The sequence below is a fragment of the Triticum urartu genome, chromosome 2 (assembly GCF_003073215.2).
Source record: "Triticum urartu cultivar G1812 chromosome 2, Tu2.1, whole genome shotgun sequence".
Classification (NCBI taxonomy): domain Eukaryota; kingdom Viridiplantae; phylum Streptophyta; class Magnoliopsida; order Poales; family Poaceae; genus Triticum; species Triticum urartu.
This window is the reverse complement of record NC_053023.1, coordinates 172,081,853-172,100,042: the sequence shown is the minus strand read 5'-3', so window position 1 is coordinate 172,100,042 and position 18,190 is coordinate 172,081,853. Positions and strand designations below refer to the sequence as shown.

The 18,190-nt window shown below is 46.5% G+C and overlaps 1 protein-coding gene across 1 annotated transcript; it reads right to left on the bottom strand.

Annotated features, from left to right (window-relative positions):
* Window positions 1-781: 781 nt before the first annotated feature.
* On the bottom strand, window positions 782-16,377 carry LOC125536578 (uncharacterized protein At4g19900). Its single transcript, XM_048699817.1, has 5 exons — window positions 15,049-16,377; window positions 5,121-5,270; window positions 4,066-4,203; window positions 1,823-2,014; window positions 782-1,299 (listed from the first exon to the last, which is right to left on the bottom strand). The coding sequence occupies exons 1-5, from the start codon at window positions 16,224-16,226 to the stop codon at window positions 1,113-1,115; spliced, it is 1,845 nt and encodes a 614-aa protein (XP_048555774.1). The 5' UTR covers window positions 16,227-16,377; the 3' UTR covers window positions 782-1,112.
* Window positions 16,378-18,190: the final 1,813 nt, after the last annotated feature.

Here is an 18,190-nt window from a genome sequence, read left to right as displayed (position 1 = left end):
TCCCTCCGTTCAAAAATACTTGTTCGAGGAAGGGAAGGATTTGACCAGGACTTGAGCCCATGATCTCATGGTCACAAGACAGTAGTTTTAACACTGTGCCAAGGCTCCCCTATAATAATAATTAAATACACCACCAAAACATATTTCATGGCAATATCCACGGCTACTGAATTCATATGCTACTGATAGTTTCTCTACAAACTTGGTAAAAAAATAATTTGTAACATTGTACAAAATTTGCTATGTCTTGAAAAGGAATCCCTATTACCAGAGTTTCATCTCGAACACACAAGGGTTTATGAAGTTGTTTGCAGGGAAGCAGCACCAAAACAGTTCAGAGCACTGAGTTCGATTTGAAGCCTGCGCCAGTTCCTGCGATTAAGTTTTAATCATGTGACCTTCCCGTTTAGCCCACGGGCTTGTAATAAAGGTAGCTCGTGCTATGGCTGCTCATGGTGCAAATGCACTGGAACCTCGCCTACTATGGGTGGAGTCAGTGCTAGTTGCGCAATCTGGTGATAGAAAATTTTAGCTTGGATGTGCTACAAACGTATCCTTGGCCACTTTCAAACAAATAAGTCAAAAAATAGTTTGTCCGATTTGTGGAGCATTGTAAGTTCCAGAAATAGTTTGGTAGATTTGTTGAAACAGAGAAAGCTGTTCTCAGTAACCTGCCATAAATTTTGCACTGTACTTCAGCATTCAAACGATAAACATCAATAATTATTCCCTAATGATTTGCTGGATTGCAAGTAAGATATAAGTATAACAAGAAAAGATGAATATCAAAACACTCATTTACTCAAACCTCTTAATTTCAAATGCCCAAGTTGTTGAATCAATATTTGCAGTAAGCAGATTTCCTATCAACACCAACAACAAAAAGGGTCAAAGTCACCAAAATTGCACTTGGTTGTAGCATCACCACCGATACCCTGTTGAAAAGAATATATATCTACAATGCCACCATAATATTTTCCCCGTTACACTTTTTAGGCAGATTTCAACAGTATACTAGCCATATTTTGTACCCATTAGACTGGTGAATTTCTTCTGTATATGTATTCTAAACCAATATGAAGCTCGTCATGGGAACTCCAGGTTGCTACCAACTATAGAACATCAAGGCAATGGAGACAGTAATGGTTAAGAATTCTCTCAACAAGACTGTTGGATTCAGGAACCAGAGAAGATGTAATGCTGTTCCAGAAGTGGAAAGTGGTAGAGTAGTTCAGAATCCTGGAAAACAGAGCATCATGTTGTGCTCTTTCAGCCGTACTGTCTGGTTCTGAGAAGTACCTGCAGTACATCAATACTGCAATGAGCATGCATACCACAAATTTAACCAGTACTATCTGAAGAAAAAAGGGTCACTTCATGTTTTTTGAAAACAAGTCCTTAACAATCTTAAATGCAAAGTAGTAAACTTCTTTCGCGGGGGTAAATGCTAAATGCTAAACTTTTGGAATGGTTGACATGCATCAAGTCCAGAGACTGAATTTTGCAATAACTGTTCAGGATCAAGAAGCATATTAACAAACATTGTTGCAATTACAACTCGCAAGAGCATCAGAGTCGGAAAACATGAAGCTATGTTCTGCAGTAGGAGACAACTTTGGTGAAACAAACAGGTGGCAAGAGGAAAGAGTAATACAACATAAGTGTAAATATTTTAGTTGGTAAAGTTCATACTGCTGGTTGAGATCAAACCTTGATGTATAGACTAACATTGTATAGCTTACAGCAGAATATTACTTCCAAATAGTAAAGCTGAACAAGTTGGCTGGCCATGGAAGGACAAATGGATGGACAAACTACATACCTATTGATATCCGTAGAATTTATGGGGTAGAATGTAAATGAGGGTTCCAACTGTATCTCAAGGCGCTCCCTATTTGGATCACTGTCAGAATGATTTCTTATTACTCTTGTCATAAGTTCAGCACCATTCCACTGTATGAGAGTATCATCATATGTTGAATACCATTCCTTCAGGCACTCAAGCAAGAATGGGCTGCATCAACAAAAGTAATGTATGAAACTGGGTTAGAAGTATTAGAAGAGCTTGAGAATGTTAACTCGTTGTTCAAGCCATTGCATTTGACACCAAGCATCATAAAACACTTTGTGCTACAATTAAATTTTGCATGTTCAAGTTGTTAATGCCTTCACAGAACATCCAAAAATTTGCTTTTAGGATTTTGTGTTGTAACTATTTGTGTCCCTGTTACATGATAGGATAGGATTAACTTTGTCTGATTTTAATTAAGCTAGCCACATTTCCCAAACACCAATACGGCTAGATGCAATTACAATACATATACTCCATATTACTAAACATGGCTGTATTATACAACTCTAATGCTTATGACTAAAATATATCGATTAGATTTTTCCTGCAAATCTAGCAGTTATTGTCTGCACCATCATAATCTACACCCACCAGTAAGCTATCTAGATACAGTATTTCTTTGTTTCCTCCAATTAAGGAATTTCTGGCCTCTGGGAGCTATGTGAAGGTTTTTCTAATATCTTTCAAATGACATAATAGATGACACTTATCCTATATACTTAAAGAGTTGATCCCCACCACTTCTATTTAACTCGACATGCCCGCATGCCACCTCATCAACCCCACTAATTTTATTTCTCTGATCCTCTCTACATGCATGTTCTTAAATAGTTGAAACCCACTATTTATTTTTCTAGAACATGCAAGCCCTCCACATCATCAAGCACATGCAAGACCTCCATATTTCATTTTTCAACATGTCCAAAGCTTTAACATCATCAATCATATGCAAGACCTCCACATTTCATTTTTCAACAAATGCAAAGCCTCCATATCATCAAGCCCATGCAAGACCTCCACACATTGTTACAAATATCGGCCAATTAACTGCAGTTAACTGCTATTCGGCCCCCCTCCGCCTCCGATACGAGAAAGGCCTATTCGGCCCATTAACTGGGAGGCCCAGTTAATCTGTCTGACAAGCTGATTTATCGGTTGTCAGGCCAAATTATCAGCTGGGCCGATTAACTGGGCATCATATTTTGTCCCAAAACTACTCTCCTATGCCTAGAATGTACAAGTAGTACTGTTGCTGTGCTACTCTCCTTTGATGTTAGATAGTGATGTACAATTACTGCTGCTATGTTGTTGTTGTTGCTCTTCTATGTATATCTAGACATCATTAGAACATTGAGGTAACACTCTTCCTTGTTGCTATGTAGTCTAGGATTGCATATTTACACATTCAGCACAATGCATGTTGCTATGTAGCCGCGGATATATAGATATGGCCCTAGTTAACCTACCGATAAATGGGTTACCAATATATTCAGTTAAATGGCTGATTCGCCAATTAATCACTTGTCAGCCCCCGACCGATATGGTATCACAGATATCCTGAACAGTGCCTCCACATCATTGACTTCTTAGCAACAAATCATTTCACCTAAGCTAGAAAATGACGAGCCACTATAATGTGCAGTGGCCCTCCACGTCATCAATTGTTTTAGCCAAAAAATTCACTTCGCTGAAGCTAGAAAACTATGAGTCACTATAAAGTGCAATCACCTCTATATATATGGCGAAATATGGAGAATATTATTCTTATATATTCTTTTTTCCAGAATATGCACAAGCATGCATATCATCTATTAAAGGAGTGGCAAATAAGCCAAGTTACATCCACTACCTTTTTTTAATTCTTCATAAGTTTATTGCTATAAATTCCCGCAACAACGCATGGGCATTATCTAGTTTATCCAACTACCCTTAAAAAGAGATGGATTGCTAGTATATAGTTGAACAATTTATGTGACTTCGTAATTCAAATTGAAAATTCAGGTATGTGAAATTCCGTCCTTTGAACATCTGCAAGTGTTATGGCACGTCATTAATTGAATTACATACCAAGACAACAAGAACTATGACCTAGGCAGACCAAAATCGGTGCCTAATTTGTACGCATGAATACATAGGATACCATTTGAGATGTAAGGGAAATAGTAATAAAAAAGGAAATGGTTATGTACGAGATCACATGATACTATTATTACCTCTGTTTTTCAAATGCCAATACAGCACCACTGAAACTGGAACCTCTAGAAACTTCTTTTACAGTACCAATAGAATTTCGGAGGGATTTCAATGGTTTGAGTACAATAATATCAGAGTCAAGGTATATACCACCGTATCTGCATGCAGAACATAGATCATATATCAATATTTTGTCCTCAAAATAAGAAGAATTGAAACTGTACTCATGATTACATTTATGTTCTCACGGCACCCGACTCCTCAACATTCAAGTTGTTTATGTATGTATATACCCCTCCCCTATCTCCCTACAACCCTAGTACACCACACAAGTATACACATATACCATTTTTGGGCCCAGTGAAAAATGGAAGCTCACCGAAAGAAAGTCTCACATAAAATTTAACGATTAACTATTTTTTCGTTGAGATCAAGGGAATGTTGATTATATGCAATGCACCTTTCAATCTTATGTTCTTTATTATCTATTCATCTACGAAAAAAGATGGCAAAGTACAGAGAACAGAGAACGGATGTTTACAGCTGAATCAGGATTGATTATTAGTTTATGACAGTCCAAGATGAAATTTGTTCTGTTTTGTTGTGCTATTTTAGAAGCAGTTTTAGATGCTTGAATCTTCATTTCATGTGACAATTTAGAAACAATTATGTTCTTTGGTTTATGACTATTTATGTACTGCTACATGTTAGTTGTACACTTGTACTTTTAAGTTCTAACTGATCTGGAGTGTTGTTAGATTTAACAACTAGCTGGGCATCTGCTTTCAATGGCATTGGGGGTCAACTGTTTCCAAATGAAAGGCTCTTTTCGTAACTCAACTGTTCTACCTGACTATTCATTGCTCGTGTATTCTACTTGACTACTCATTGCTGGTTTGTTCTACCTGGCCATTCATTGCAGGTGCAGATTCATCCACGACTCTACATGGATATAATACCTTTTGAAAAGCATAATAGTTCCATCTTTTCTCTAGATTATTTTAACACTGTCAAATAAATTATGCATGTAATCAACAAATGTTGGCACTAGTATGTAGTACTATTATTGTCTTACCTGTAAAGAGCAGCAAGGCGTACTAGCTCACTGTAATGCAAGGGGTAATTTATTGTTTTCCGCCATTCATACCACACCGATGCAAAAATGTGGGTTGGTGTGCCCTCCAAAAGTTCATCAAGATTTGGCACTGCAACTGCAACCTTGTGTCTGAAAGAGGAGAAATCAACTATGAGTGATGATGCAGAGACAACTGTAGCGAAAACAATTATTCATAAGATCTACAACATGAAATGCACATTATATTGGTGGTCATATATACGCTAAATACAAGACGGTGTTCAGAATATTGAGTTCATATGTAATTCTAAGCAAATAGACATTTTAGCTTGGCTGTATGATTTAGTGAGAATTTAACTGTGGGCACATGATTTGGCTCATTCACATGGTAGGATACTACTCCCTCTGTAACTTCTAATATTAGACGTTATTTGACATTATGACAGTGTCAAAAAACGTCTTGTATTAAGTTACAGAGAGTTACTAACAACACAAATCGATGTCCTACTTGTGTCTAGCTGAAAGCTTGACAAGGCCTATTTAGTGTATCCGGACACCCAACCACTCGCATATAGAACGGGGCATTCAAAACCAGACAGGGATTCCATCTCCTATGGTTGCTCTGAGGGTCCAGTCCACCTTAAAAACTAAAAAATGAACTGCCACTAAAAAATGGTGAAAATGGGGGGCATAACTAAGAAGAGAAGATTCATGACGTTGAATGGTGCACAAACACCAAATAAGATCAACAAATTGTAACAGAGCTCAGTATATAAACATGGCACGGAAGGGAGCAGACCGATATGAAACACATCGATATTCACGGCAAAAGAGGGTGTTGTGAACAAACTAATACGGAGGAATAACTCACAGAAGAAGGGGAACAAAAGGCGGTCACATGGCTTGGGCTTCCCTCTAAACAGGTAGGCATGGACATTCAGCAACAAGGTAAACATCCGTTGGCGAGAGGTCGGATGGCAACACATGAAGCTGAATGAAGCTATATGAAGGAGGGCACCGGTCAAGGGAGAAATGGGTCAACAATTGCAGGAGAAACAAGTCTAGAATGGTCAAGGAGGACAACAACAGAACTTGACGCACTAGGGACTATTTCAATCCTTGAACTCAAAGATAAGTGCACCATTCTTATAGGCAGTAGCCCTAACAACGTAACTACAATAATGTGGATTCTGTTAGGAATAAGCAACTTGTATTCCCATGAGGCCATAGGCCGATATATATATACATGTACAGGTGTGGAACATATGCAGGAAACCCCTCATACAACGGGATAAATACAAAAGGGGTACATGACTTATATTATAACAACACCCCCCCTCAAACTCATGGTGGATGAACAACACTGAGTTTGGAGAGATAAAAGCCATGTTGTGCTCTAGTCTGAGCCTTCGTCAGGAAATCCGCCAACTGTAACTCGGAAGGCACATACTGAAGAGCAATAACCTGATCCTGCACAGCAGCGCGCACATAGAAAGCATCAACACCAATATGCTTGGTGAGCTCATGCTTCACAGGATCGCGTGCAATGCTGATAGCACCTGTACTGTCAGATAAAAGCAGAGTCGGTGTAGTGACAGAAACACCAAAATCCTGAAGTAACCACCGTAACCAAGTCACCTCTGCCGTCAAAAGAGCCATTGCTCGCAACTCAGCCTCGGCACTCGAACGGGAAACTGCAAGCTGTTTCTTCGTCTTCCAGGCAATGAGAGAACCACCAAGAAAAACACAGTAAGCAGAAAGTGAACGGCGATCGGAAGGATCACTAGCCCACGTAGCATCCGAATAGGCCTGGAGCTGTAAAGAACTGGAGCGAGGAAAGAATAGACGGTGAGAGATCGTGCCTCGAAGATATCGAAGAACACGAAGGAGATGACTATAGTGAACCGAGGTGGGGGCAGAGACAAACTGACTCAGAATATGAACCGGATAAGAGATGTCCGGACGAGTGACAACTAGATAGACAAGACTGCCAACAAGATGACGATAACGCGTCGGGTCAGGGAGAGGATCACCATCAGTAGCACGGAGGTGAACATTGAGCTCCATAGGAGTCTCAACAACGCGCTCGTCAGTAAGAGCAGCACAAGCAAGAAGATCCAGGATATACTTTTCCTGGGATATAAAAAAGCCATCAGAGGTAGAAGAGACTTCAATCCCAAGAAAGTAGCGAAGGGGTCCAAGATCAGACATAAGAAACTGCTCACTAAGACGGGCCTTTACAAAGGCAATATACTCGGGGTCATCCCCCGTGATGATCATGTCATCAACATAAAGAAGAAGAAGAGTCCGACCACGAGGAGAAAGGTGAATAAACAATGCTGGATCATGAGCACTTGCTAAAAAACCAGCAGCAGTGATCACAGAGGCAAAGCGCTCAAACCAGGCGCGGGGGGCTTGCTTAAGGCCATAGAGAGAGCGACGAAGACGACATACCATGCCATCAGGAACAGAATACCCAGGTGGTGGCTGCATGTACACCTCCTCACGCAGCTCACCATTAAGAAAGGCATTCTTGACATCAAGCTGAGATATAGACCAGTGGCGTGCAGAGGCAACGGCAAGAAGTGTACGAACAGTGGTCATATGAGCCACAGGAGCAAAAGTCTCGTCATAATCACGACCATGCTCCTGCTGAAAACCACGAGCCACAAGACGAGCTTTGTGACGCTCAAGAGAACCATCAGAGCGAGTCTTAACCTTGTAGACCCACTTACAAGTGATCGGACGGACTCCGGGAGGAAGAGAAACAAGATCCCAGGTACCAGTGCGTTCAAGAGCAGCAATCTCCTCTGCCATCGCAAACTGCCATTCAGGATGAACAACAGCCTGACGGTAAGAAGTCGGCTCAAGAACAGCAGCACCAGCGGTGGGAAATCCAAAGCGATCAACAGGCGGACGAGGACGAGAACGCAAGCCATAAGTAGGCTGAGAGGAAGATGACGACCCATCCACAGAGGCATCGACTGGTCGTGGACGACGAGTGTAATGCTGAGGAAGAGATGGAATAATAGAAGGAGGAATCGGCAAGGTAGAATCAGGGGGTGGCGACGAAGAAGTCACCGGAGATGAAGGTGTAGAATCCGGTGACAGACTGGGAGAGGAGACCGGGGAGGAAGTCACCGGAGATGAAGGTGGAGAACCCGGTGACATGCTAGGCGAGGAGACCGGGGAGGATGGTGGCGGCAAATCAACTAGATGTGGAGAAGGAGAGGAAGTGGAACGGAGAGGTACAGTGTCGGCGGGGGTGATAGGTGAGTCAGGAAAAGTGAGGAAAGAGATATCCTGCACTGAAAAAGTCGAGGAAGATGGGCGTGGGTAGAAGGGACGAGACTCTTCAAAAGTCACATCTCGAGAGATACGCATCCGACGACCAATAGGATCCCAACAACGATAGCCCTTATGCTCATCACTGTAGCCTAAGAAGACACACTCAACAGACTGAGCGGTCAGTTTGGTGCGTTCGCGAGGGGCAAGAAGAACATAGCAAACACAACCAAACAAGCGAAGCATCGAATAATCAGGAGAACGATCAAAAAGTCGCTCGAAAGGAACACCACCCTGTAGAGCAGCGGAAGGTTGTATATTGATAAGATAGGTGGATGTGGAGACGGCCTCAGCCCAAAAATGAGGCGGGAGGGAGGCAGCAATCATCAATGCACAAGCCGTCTCAAGAAGATGTCGATGCTTTCGCTCAGCCACACCATTCTGAGCATGAGCACCAGGACAAGAGAATTGAGAGAGAGTCCCGTGCTCAGCAAGAACACCACGCAACATCTTAGAGATATACTCGCCAGCAGAGTCAGCACGAAAAACACGAATGGGTGAAGAGAACTGAGTATAAACCATGGCAGCAAAACGCTTATAAATAGACAACACCTCAGAACGAGAAGTCATGAAATAAAGCCATGTGTAACGAGAGAAATCATCTATAAAAATAATATAGTATTTATGACCACCTTCCGAAGCGAAAGGGGCCGGACCCCATACATCAGAATGGACTAAATCGAAAGGACGCTTAGACACTGACTCACTATGTGAATATGGTAACTGAATCTGCTTGCCAAGACGACAACCCTGACACTCTAAAGAGACATCTCCTGAGACAGACCCCAGAAGGCCTCGACGAACTAAAGAAGACAACCGAGAACCACACAGATGACCAAGTCGATGATGCCACTGCTGGAAGGAACCAGTGACAGAGGCAACAGAAGCGGAAGAACTGGCGATGGTGGTGGCAGCAGAAGGAACATGAAGCCAGTCCAACTCCCAAAGACCCTGAGAATCACGGCGGCGAGGGCCAGCCCCAACCAGAGTGTGCGTGTGACGGTCCTGGACAGAACAAGAGTCAACGTCGAGGATGACGCGACAACCAGAATCCGTAAGTTGACCAGCAGAAAACAAATTCATGGTAAGTCGAGGAACATGAGCAACATCAGGAACAGAATAAGGAGTAGTAAGATTGCCTCTACTAGCAACAGAAAGTGGAGTACCATCAGCAGTGAAGACATGAATAGGAGAATCCAGTGATCGAAGAGAGGACAAAGTGGAGGAATGAGAAGACATATGAAAAGAAGCTCCAGAGTCCAGAACCCATGGGGATGTACCTAACTGTGTAGAGGGTGATTGCTCAGTGCGGAAAGCATCAGTCACAGAACCGGCAGTACCCGTCGAGGAAGAACCTGAAGCCGCGAGCAGACGCTTAAGTCTCAGAATATCCTGCTCAGTCAAAGCAATGGCTGAAGCTGTCGAGGTAGATGACGAAGTCCCTGAAGATGATGATCGAGCCTTGCGCAGGTGTTTCTTCTTCGTGTAGCACTGAGACTCAAGATGACCATCATTGTTGCAATAGGCGCAATGTGGACGGGGGCGACCTGAGCCTCCAGAAGGAGTGGGCAAGAGCGGCGGAGCACTCGAGCGAGAAGTGGTTGATGGAGCAGGTGGCGTAGGAGCACGAGTAGCAAGCACAGAGGGAACCTCCAGCAAACCAGCACCACATAAGCGAGTCTCCTCAGCACGAATCTCAGAAAGCGCCTCCATGAGAGAAATACGGCCACGAGCAAACAACTGAGCACGCCGGGGCTCAAACTCCTTACGGAGCCGAGACAAGAACTCATAGACGCGATGAAACTCCAAATTGGCCTGGACAGCCTGGCAACAGGGGCAGGTACGACACCCAGCACTACGGAGAGAATCAAGCTGGCGCCAGATAGCAGAACTCTGTGCATAGAAGTCATCAACAGTAGAGTCACCCTGCTGAAGAGCATGCTCCTGACGGATCACAGAGAGGTATAAGGCATCACCAGAGGCCTGATAGCGCTCACGAAGACGGGTCCACATCTCAAAGACAGTAGGAAGACCCAGAAATTCAGAAGCAAACTGAGGCAGAACACTAGCAGTGAGAACAGCTGTAGCACGAGCATCATCATCAAGCCACTGGGTGTAAACAGACAGAGCACCATGATACGTCTGAAGAGCCTCCTCATAAGCCAAAACCCTCTCATCATAAGCACGATCAGCAGCCTCATCAGCAAGCTTAGCTGCATCCTTGGCGGCCTGATTAGCATCCGTAGGAAGAACCGATGGAGTTGGCGGAGTAGGGGCCACCGGAGGAACTGGACGTGGCGGACAGGAGACCTCGCCAGAAAGAACACCCCAAAGACGGATGCCACGCATGTGAATGCGCATGAAGCCAGTAAACTCGGTGTAGTTAGTACCATCAAAGATCACCGGACAGCGAGGGACAGCAACATAGCCCGATGCAGCAGACATTTTTTTTAGAACCGACTAGACTTGGCGAAGTGCGCGGGGCTGGCGAGCGGGGCTTGGCGAACGACGGCTGTAGCACACGGGGCTAGCAATGCTGTGCACGCGAAGTGCAAAGCTAGCTAGACCAAACCTGATGGATTCTCAAGCAACAAACACGTAGACGTAGATGACGTATACGTGAATTTACTTGGCCGGCTGCTGGATCGGACGGGGCTAGCGGCGGCTGTGGCGCGCGATGGATAGAACGGAGTAGCTTGGGCGGGAGGGCGCTGGCGATTGGTGGAGACGGGCGACCGGATCGGGCGGGCGGCCGTCCGCTGGAGATAACGCCGGCGACTGGATCAGAACCAGGGAAATCAGCACGAGCGACGGAGAACAGAGCGACGGCCACAGAGGACGGTGGCGTCGCGAGGCGGATCAATCAGCACGAGTTGCGGCGTGCAAAAAAAATTGACCTAGCTCTAATACCATGTTAGGAATAAGCAACTTGTATTCCCATGAGGCCATAGGCCGATATATATATACATGTACAGGTGTGGAACATATGCAGGAAACCCCTCATACAACGGGATAAATACAAAAGGGGTACATGACTTATATTATAACAACAGATTCTAACTGCAGATAAAAGGGAACTACTAATCAACCAAACGTACAAGTAATGGACTTCTGCTGCCAGTTGGCATTTGGATTGCTTGCCCATATGGCTGGACAGAATCGTCATCAAATAGAAAAAGAATCCTCTCCAAACTATTTGAACATGTCTATCTCAATAGCCATTACAGCTGCAGCATCTTGCCGTTGTTCCCATGGGCTGTAGCTAGTATAGCTGATGTTTCACATGTTTACAGCACAAGTATAGATGATATCTTAGAAGGATGTCATTTCAGCGCAGAAAACACATCTGTACATGGACGGCAAGTGAAAAAAATACCGCTTTTGAAATATTATAAGATGCAATGACTATTCGGAAGATCTCAAATGTCTGGTAATCAAGCAATAAGTCACCAAAGGAAACCAGCCACTCATTGTTTATAAGGCAGTAAGGCGGCCTAAGGCGAGCACCACCCGCTCTGACGCCTAAGCGCCTAAAGCGGGCATATTTGTAAGGCGCTGCCAGGGCACCTTATCGCCTAAGCAATGCCTAAGCGTCTAAGGTAGGACGCCTTATAAACAATGCAGACACTGAAATAAAAGGTAGAAAATTTCAGATGGTAGATAATTTAAGATGATCCGATACTTATGCTACTTACTTTATGGGTGGGTATTCAGTTGTACATATGTCATACACTCCATCAGGAAAAACCACCTTCTCTTGGTAAATCATTAGTTATTCATCTAAAGAGCTTCCAATATATTAACATGTAAAATTCGTGATATGGCATATGCTTTAAACAAATGCTCGAGCACAATCTTCAGAAAGAACATGAACAGATTAGCTATGATTTGGGAAACAATCCCTTCCAGTCGACCGGACAAGTCTTGCGCCGGTCGAGTGTGCGTCGTTCGATTCCATCAGATCATACACTCCATATCCATGCAAATCGGTTCAGCGATGTTCACGCCACCTCGCTCGTGTAGCAGCACGTATTCGGTGGGACCCACAAGAGAAGTCTTCGTCTGTGCCTTATCCGTTCCGGGCCATGCGCCTCCACTCGTTTCCTTTCTTCCCCAGCTCCTCTCCTGTCTCGATTCCTTCTTTCACAGGAAGCACCGAAGTACTCTCCATCTGCCCTCCATGGACGAGCTCCCCATGTAAAAGCCGTTGTCCAGTGAGAGTGGTACAGATGTGGCCGCGGCCTCCTCCTTTTTTGTCTCTTCCCCGTCCAAGCAATTGCTGCCCCCCCCACCCTCTCCTCCCTGCTGCCGGGGCCTGTGGTGTCGCCGGGTGGTGGTCCTGCTATTCGTTGCAGACGGTGTTGCAATCTGTGGGTGGCGGTGCTGGAACCGGCCAATGGCGATGCTACAACCTTGGTCGTCTTTTTGCTGGAACTGACGGCCACCGGGTGCTGGAATCGACAACGGCCATGCTGGAACCGGCAGGGGCAGATGCTGCAACTAGCCATGGAGGTTGCTTGATCCGGCAGTAGCGGATGCTAGAACCAGCAACTCATGTCACGACCGGCAGTGGAAAAAGCTGCAACCTGCGTCGGCCCATGCTGCAACCGTGATCGGTGGAAGCTACAACAGGCCATGGCGAGCTGAGACCTTGCGTGACGGCACCGGGGTTGCGCGGGGGGACTGCCGGAGCTTCCGGTGGTGACCACGGCTAGGAAGGGTGCTGCAACCACGATGCCCCCATGCTGGAACCGGCACTCGCCGTTGCACCAACCGGCTACGGCATGGCTATGGCTACGACCGGTGGGCTGGTTGCTGGAACCGACAGCGCGATTTGCTGCATAGGGGACGGAACCACGCGGGCGCCAGCGCTGCAACTGTCGAGCCGGCAAGGGGCCCCGGTGAGCCGATGAGTGGCGCCATGGAGCCTACAAACTGGTGGCCACGGGGGAGACGACCAAGCAGGGGCTTAGCGGCTGAATCCTGTGGTTACGAGCGCGCGCATCGTGCGGCTGCGCGGGACCGGACGAAATTTGGGCCGGTCGTCCCGCCTCCCGCGCCTAGCATTCGTCCTATGATTTGCTCTTTTTGGAATGGTAATCGAGCAATAAGTCACCAAAGGACACCAGCCATTGAAACAAAGAGCCTTCTCAGATGATTCACTAATTGATGCTGTTTACTTTTGTTGGGTATTCAGTTGTCCATATATGTGTTCGTAACACTCCATTGGTAAAAAACCATGAGCTTCCAGTATATTAACCATGTAAAATTCGAGATATGGTTTATGATTTACATATAAAATTATAAATACTGCAGCGCAAACTCCAGAAAGAACAGGTGCACATTAATTGTGTCTTGCTCTTTACAGAATCCTCCTTGGGATTCCAGACAATCGATTATGTATTTATGGACTACTAGAGAATGGATCTTGCTGACCTAATATGCAGACTGCAACCATCAAATTACCTTTTGGAGTGGATAAATCTAGAAAAGCAATCAAAGTTGCAGCAAACAACTACGTTGGATAGCAAATAGCAAAGGTTAAAGCACCTAAAGGTGCGTCATTTGTGATATTTAAGAAAGTTAATTAATTCAGACTAGGTCCGATCTGTATCATCCACCCATAGCTAGCTGAGATATCACTTGATGTGCCAATGCTGAGCAGTAGTTGCAGCAAACAACTACGTTGGATAGCAAATAGCAAAAGGTTAAAGCACCTAAAGGTGTGTCATTTGTGATATTTAAGAAAGTTAATTAATTCAGATTAGATCCGATCTGTATCATCCACCCATAGCTAGCTGAGATATCACTTGATGTGCCAATGCTATGCTAACAGAGCTGGGGAGCAGTAATCTAAGAGGTGAGGGTATGTTTTTATGCTTGTACAACTAATCAAGAGAATGTTAATAGTATAGGTAAACAGAATATAATACTTTAAACACTACTTGTGTGGCGCTGACCAAATATGCAAATGCAAGCACAAGAAAGTACCATTATCCTACTCATGAATACTTTATTGGATGGCTTGGGGTTCAACTAGTAATTTATTCACCGGTTAGTAAGGAATAATCTGGGAGGATAAGAACACAATTAGCTTCTATATGCTAAGAAATAAAACAGCGAAGACAATATTCTGCACAGGTGTGGACCTAAGCAACTTTTAATCCAAGGGTTAGAAAAGAGATTGGCTATGTAAAGGGTGGGACTAGAAATGCAATGCCAGAGACTAGAGATTTCAATTCCCTTCAATGACAGTCTCTACTCAGTACATGTCCATTTATGCCAGCAATAGTTCTAAAACATGGTGTTCGTTCCCCAGAAGTGACACATTTCCTCAAACAGCTGGTAAATATACTAGTACAAAGAAAGAAAAATACCGTGTAGCACCAAGTGGTTCTAGTTCTAGTTACTTCACGCTTTTATGTTGGAAGTATTATCTTTCTGTAGTTTGTTATTCACAGTTAGCTAATCTCATTAATCAAATACTAGTTATTACGAACACTACAAAGTTGTATGACTTCAGCTGTCACTCGCAAATTAGATCTAAAGAAGCATCAGCGAATAAACAGGTTATGAAACATACCCTTCCTTCACAAACTCATGGAAGGTCTCCAGCTCCAGCGTCTCCGACAGCATGACCACACAGGCATCAGGATGCTGCAGGAGCAAGCTCTCGAGCCCACGCTGGTGCCGAACACCGTACGCCCACTGAGGGCTGTTCCATACCATGAACACCCTCATGGAGCACTTCCCATGCTCGAAGAACCTTTCCATGAACTCCGAGAACCCCAAATGTGGATCAATTCCTGGAAAGTGTCCCCACCTCCTAACTTCTTCCGGCTCCTCCTTCACAATGGATCCTACTCCATGCTCATTGTCAGACGACTTGAGGCTCCGCCGGGCAAAATTCTTGGATGAGCCTTTCTCAATTTCTGAGATGAGCATCCGCTGCACCATGCGGTCGCCACGGGTGAGTGAAGTGAGACCAGGACTGTCTGGGTCCTGGAGCAGAGGGTGGTTGCGAGGATTGAGGAACTCCAAGTTGGACCTGAGCATCCGATCGCGTCGGAGGTAGTCTGCCTTCCCCTCCAGCCACCGCGCCCAACCAGAGCGGAGCCGCGTCTCGCTACGGCCGGAGGCGGGCTTGAGGAGCAGCGCGTCCTCAATGCCGCTGATGGACGAGATCTCCACCCGCAGCTCCAGATCCACAGGCTCGTCATCGGATCCAAAGGCGGCGGCGGCGATCCGACGCGGGGAGTCCAAGTGGGGGAACCCCGCGGGCGGGGCATCGCCAGCGGGGGGGAGGCGGAAGGGGAGGCGGGCGACGCCGGCGGCGTGGTCCCAGAGGAAGGACGCGGCGGTGGTGGAGGCGGGCACGTCGTCGGCCGCGTCGGTGGCGGCGGAGGAGTCGTCCTCGTCGAGCACGTCGAGCTCGTCGATGCGGTCGTCGTCGGGGTTGGTAGCCGCGGCGCCCTCGGTGGCGGCAGCGGTGGTCACGGCGGCGAGGGTGAGGTCGGGGTCGAGAGCGGCGGCCACGGGGTCGTCATCGTCGTCCGCGAGGAGAGCGGTGGAGTTGGTGGCGGCGGAGTCGGTGGCGGAGGAGCGGGACGAGGAGGAGAGGGGGAAGGGCGAGGAGGAGGAGAGGCGGGAGTGGAGGACGGCGAGGGAGAGGAGCAGGAGCAGCGCCGCGGCGACGGCGCAGAGCTGCGGGCCGAGGCCGGAGCGCCGCCGGGCCGGGTGCGAGTGGGAGCGCGGCAGCATGTTGCGGTTGGAGGGATCCTCTCCCCTGCAACCGCAAGGCTCCGCCGCGCGCCTGTAGCTGCGTTTTCTTGGTGTTTAAACCATGCCCGGTGACTCTAGCTAGTCGAACTGTCACAGTCGCACGGCCTCACCAACCTTGGCTTGGCTACCAACTAATCCTCTTTGGACAGGGAGCTGACCGTATGAACAGGGGAATAAGCTCGCTTTTGATGCACACATTCATCTTGGCCCCTTGACAGCCTGTTTGGCAACTTTTCACATAACGCAAATGTGACACTTATCAACTTCGCCCACGCTTCTATCACCCTACATCGCGATTTATGATTTTTAAAGCGGCGAGCGGTGCCATGTCATGTTTTGAGAGCGTTCGATGCGAACAACGCACGACCGAACGAGTCTCTTATCCTCTACCCCATACACTATGCCGCTCACTTTTCTCCCCTTCATCTCGAGCTCATGTGGGGGCTGCCCCGTCGGCATATTCGAAGACCACGAAGAGGAGCTCGTGCGGGGTGGCTGTGTGGGCCGCTTACTCGGAGACCGCGGTGAAGGTGCTGCTCTCGGAGCGCGAGCACCACGGCGAGGAGCTTGTGTGTGGGTGATTGCGTCGACGGCTTACTCGGAAACCGCAGCGGAGGTGCTGCTCCTGAAGACCGAGGCGGGGAGGAGTGGCGAGAAGGAGATGGGGGCGATGCGTTTGAAGACGGGGGCCGCCCCTGCTACTGCCCCGTGTGTTGGGGCGGCTTCGGCAAGGCAGCAGGAGGCCACGTCAAGGATCTGCGCGAGCACAGAGTGGAGGTGGTTGCGCAGGGAGCGGGCGGCGGCAGCTCTGACGGAGATGAGCGGCGGGAAGGTGATGGGGTGCAATGCGGTCGGCGATGAGAGGCGCCCCTGCTACTACATTGGGTGCCGACGCAGGTACGAGAGCATTGTGGTCCGGGATGGAGCATGTCGACGTTCGGCTCCGACGCCTCCGTGCACCGCGAGCTCCGCGGCCTACTCCAATGGCTTCCTCGTGTCCAAACCTCCACGCTCCGTGCAACGCGAGCTTCGGGAGCAGTCACAGCGTGATCAAGAGGACCAACACAATAGTGGAGGGCACTTTGGAAGAGCAACATTGGGGTGTGGAAGCAACAGCGGAGGGCAGGGGCGGCTCCACAAGCAGCAACAGGGGGCAGTTCATGCTCAGGTGGATTCATGCAAGGACATGAGAAGCATGGATGCTTCTCATGCTCAGGTGCTTTTTTCAGATTTTATCCTTCAAGAATGTGAATTTTTCACGCATAATCTGCCATGCAAAATTGATACGTCTCCAATGTATTTATAATTTTTTATTATTCCATGCTATTATATTATCTATTTTGGATGTTAATGGGCTTTATTTTACACTTTTATATTATTTTTGAGACTAACCTATTAACCCAAGGCCAAGTGCAAATTGTTGTTTTTTTTTGCCTATTTCAGTGTTTCGCAGAAAAGGAATATCAAACGGAGTCTAAACGGAATGAAACCTTTGGGAGCGTGATTTTTGAAACAAACGTGATCCAGAGGACTTGGAGTGGACATCAAGAAACGGATAAGGAGTCCATGAGGCAGGGGGCAGTCCACGAGGCAGGGGGGCGCGTGAAAGCACAAGTGCTCCCTAGGTGGTTTTGATAATTGATGACAACATATCTCTTGTTGGACTAACATTTCTATCTAGCATGTTTCAGATAAGTTCAACAATGGAGTGGCATGGACTAAAGGTTATGGGAACTCCTTCAAGATGCTAAGGACAAAGGATTGGCTAAAGGTTCAAGCTCAAGACTCTTCATTTTACATTTTAGTGATCCAAGATCACATTGAGTCCATAGGAAAAGCCAATACTATCAAGGAGGGATGAGGTGTTGCTTAATGAGCCTCTTGCTTCATGTGCTTAATGATATGCTCCAAAATCCTCAGCTACTTTCCCACTTCCACATATG

What these genes read in the sequence shown, in the direction of transcription:
- LOC125536578 (XM_048699817.1), bottom strand. Translation starts at nt 16,226, where the DNA reads ATGCTGCCGCGCTCCCACTCGCACCCGGCCCGGCGGCGCTCCGGCCTC. An exon ending in TTGGCATTTGAAAAACAGAG is followed by an intron (nt 2,015 to 4,065) that starts GTAATAATAGTA and finishes TTGTTGATGCAG; the next exon opens with CCCATTCTTGCTTGAGTGCC. An exon ending in AATTCTACGGATATCAATAG is followed by an intron (nt 1,300 to 1,822) that starts GTATGTAGTTTG and finishes GATGTACTGCAG; the next exon opens with GTACTTCTCAGAACCAGACA.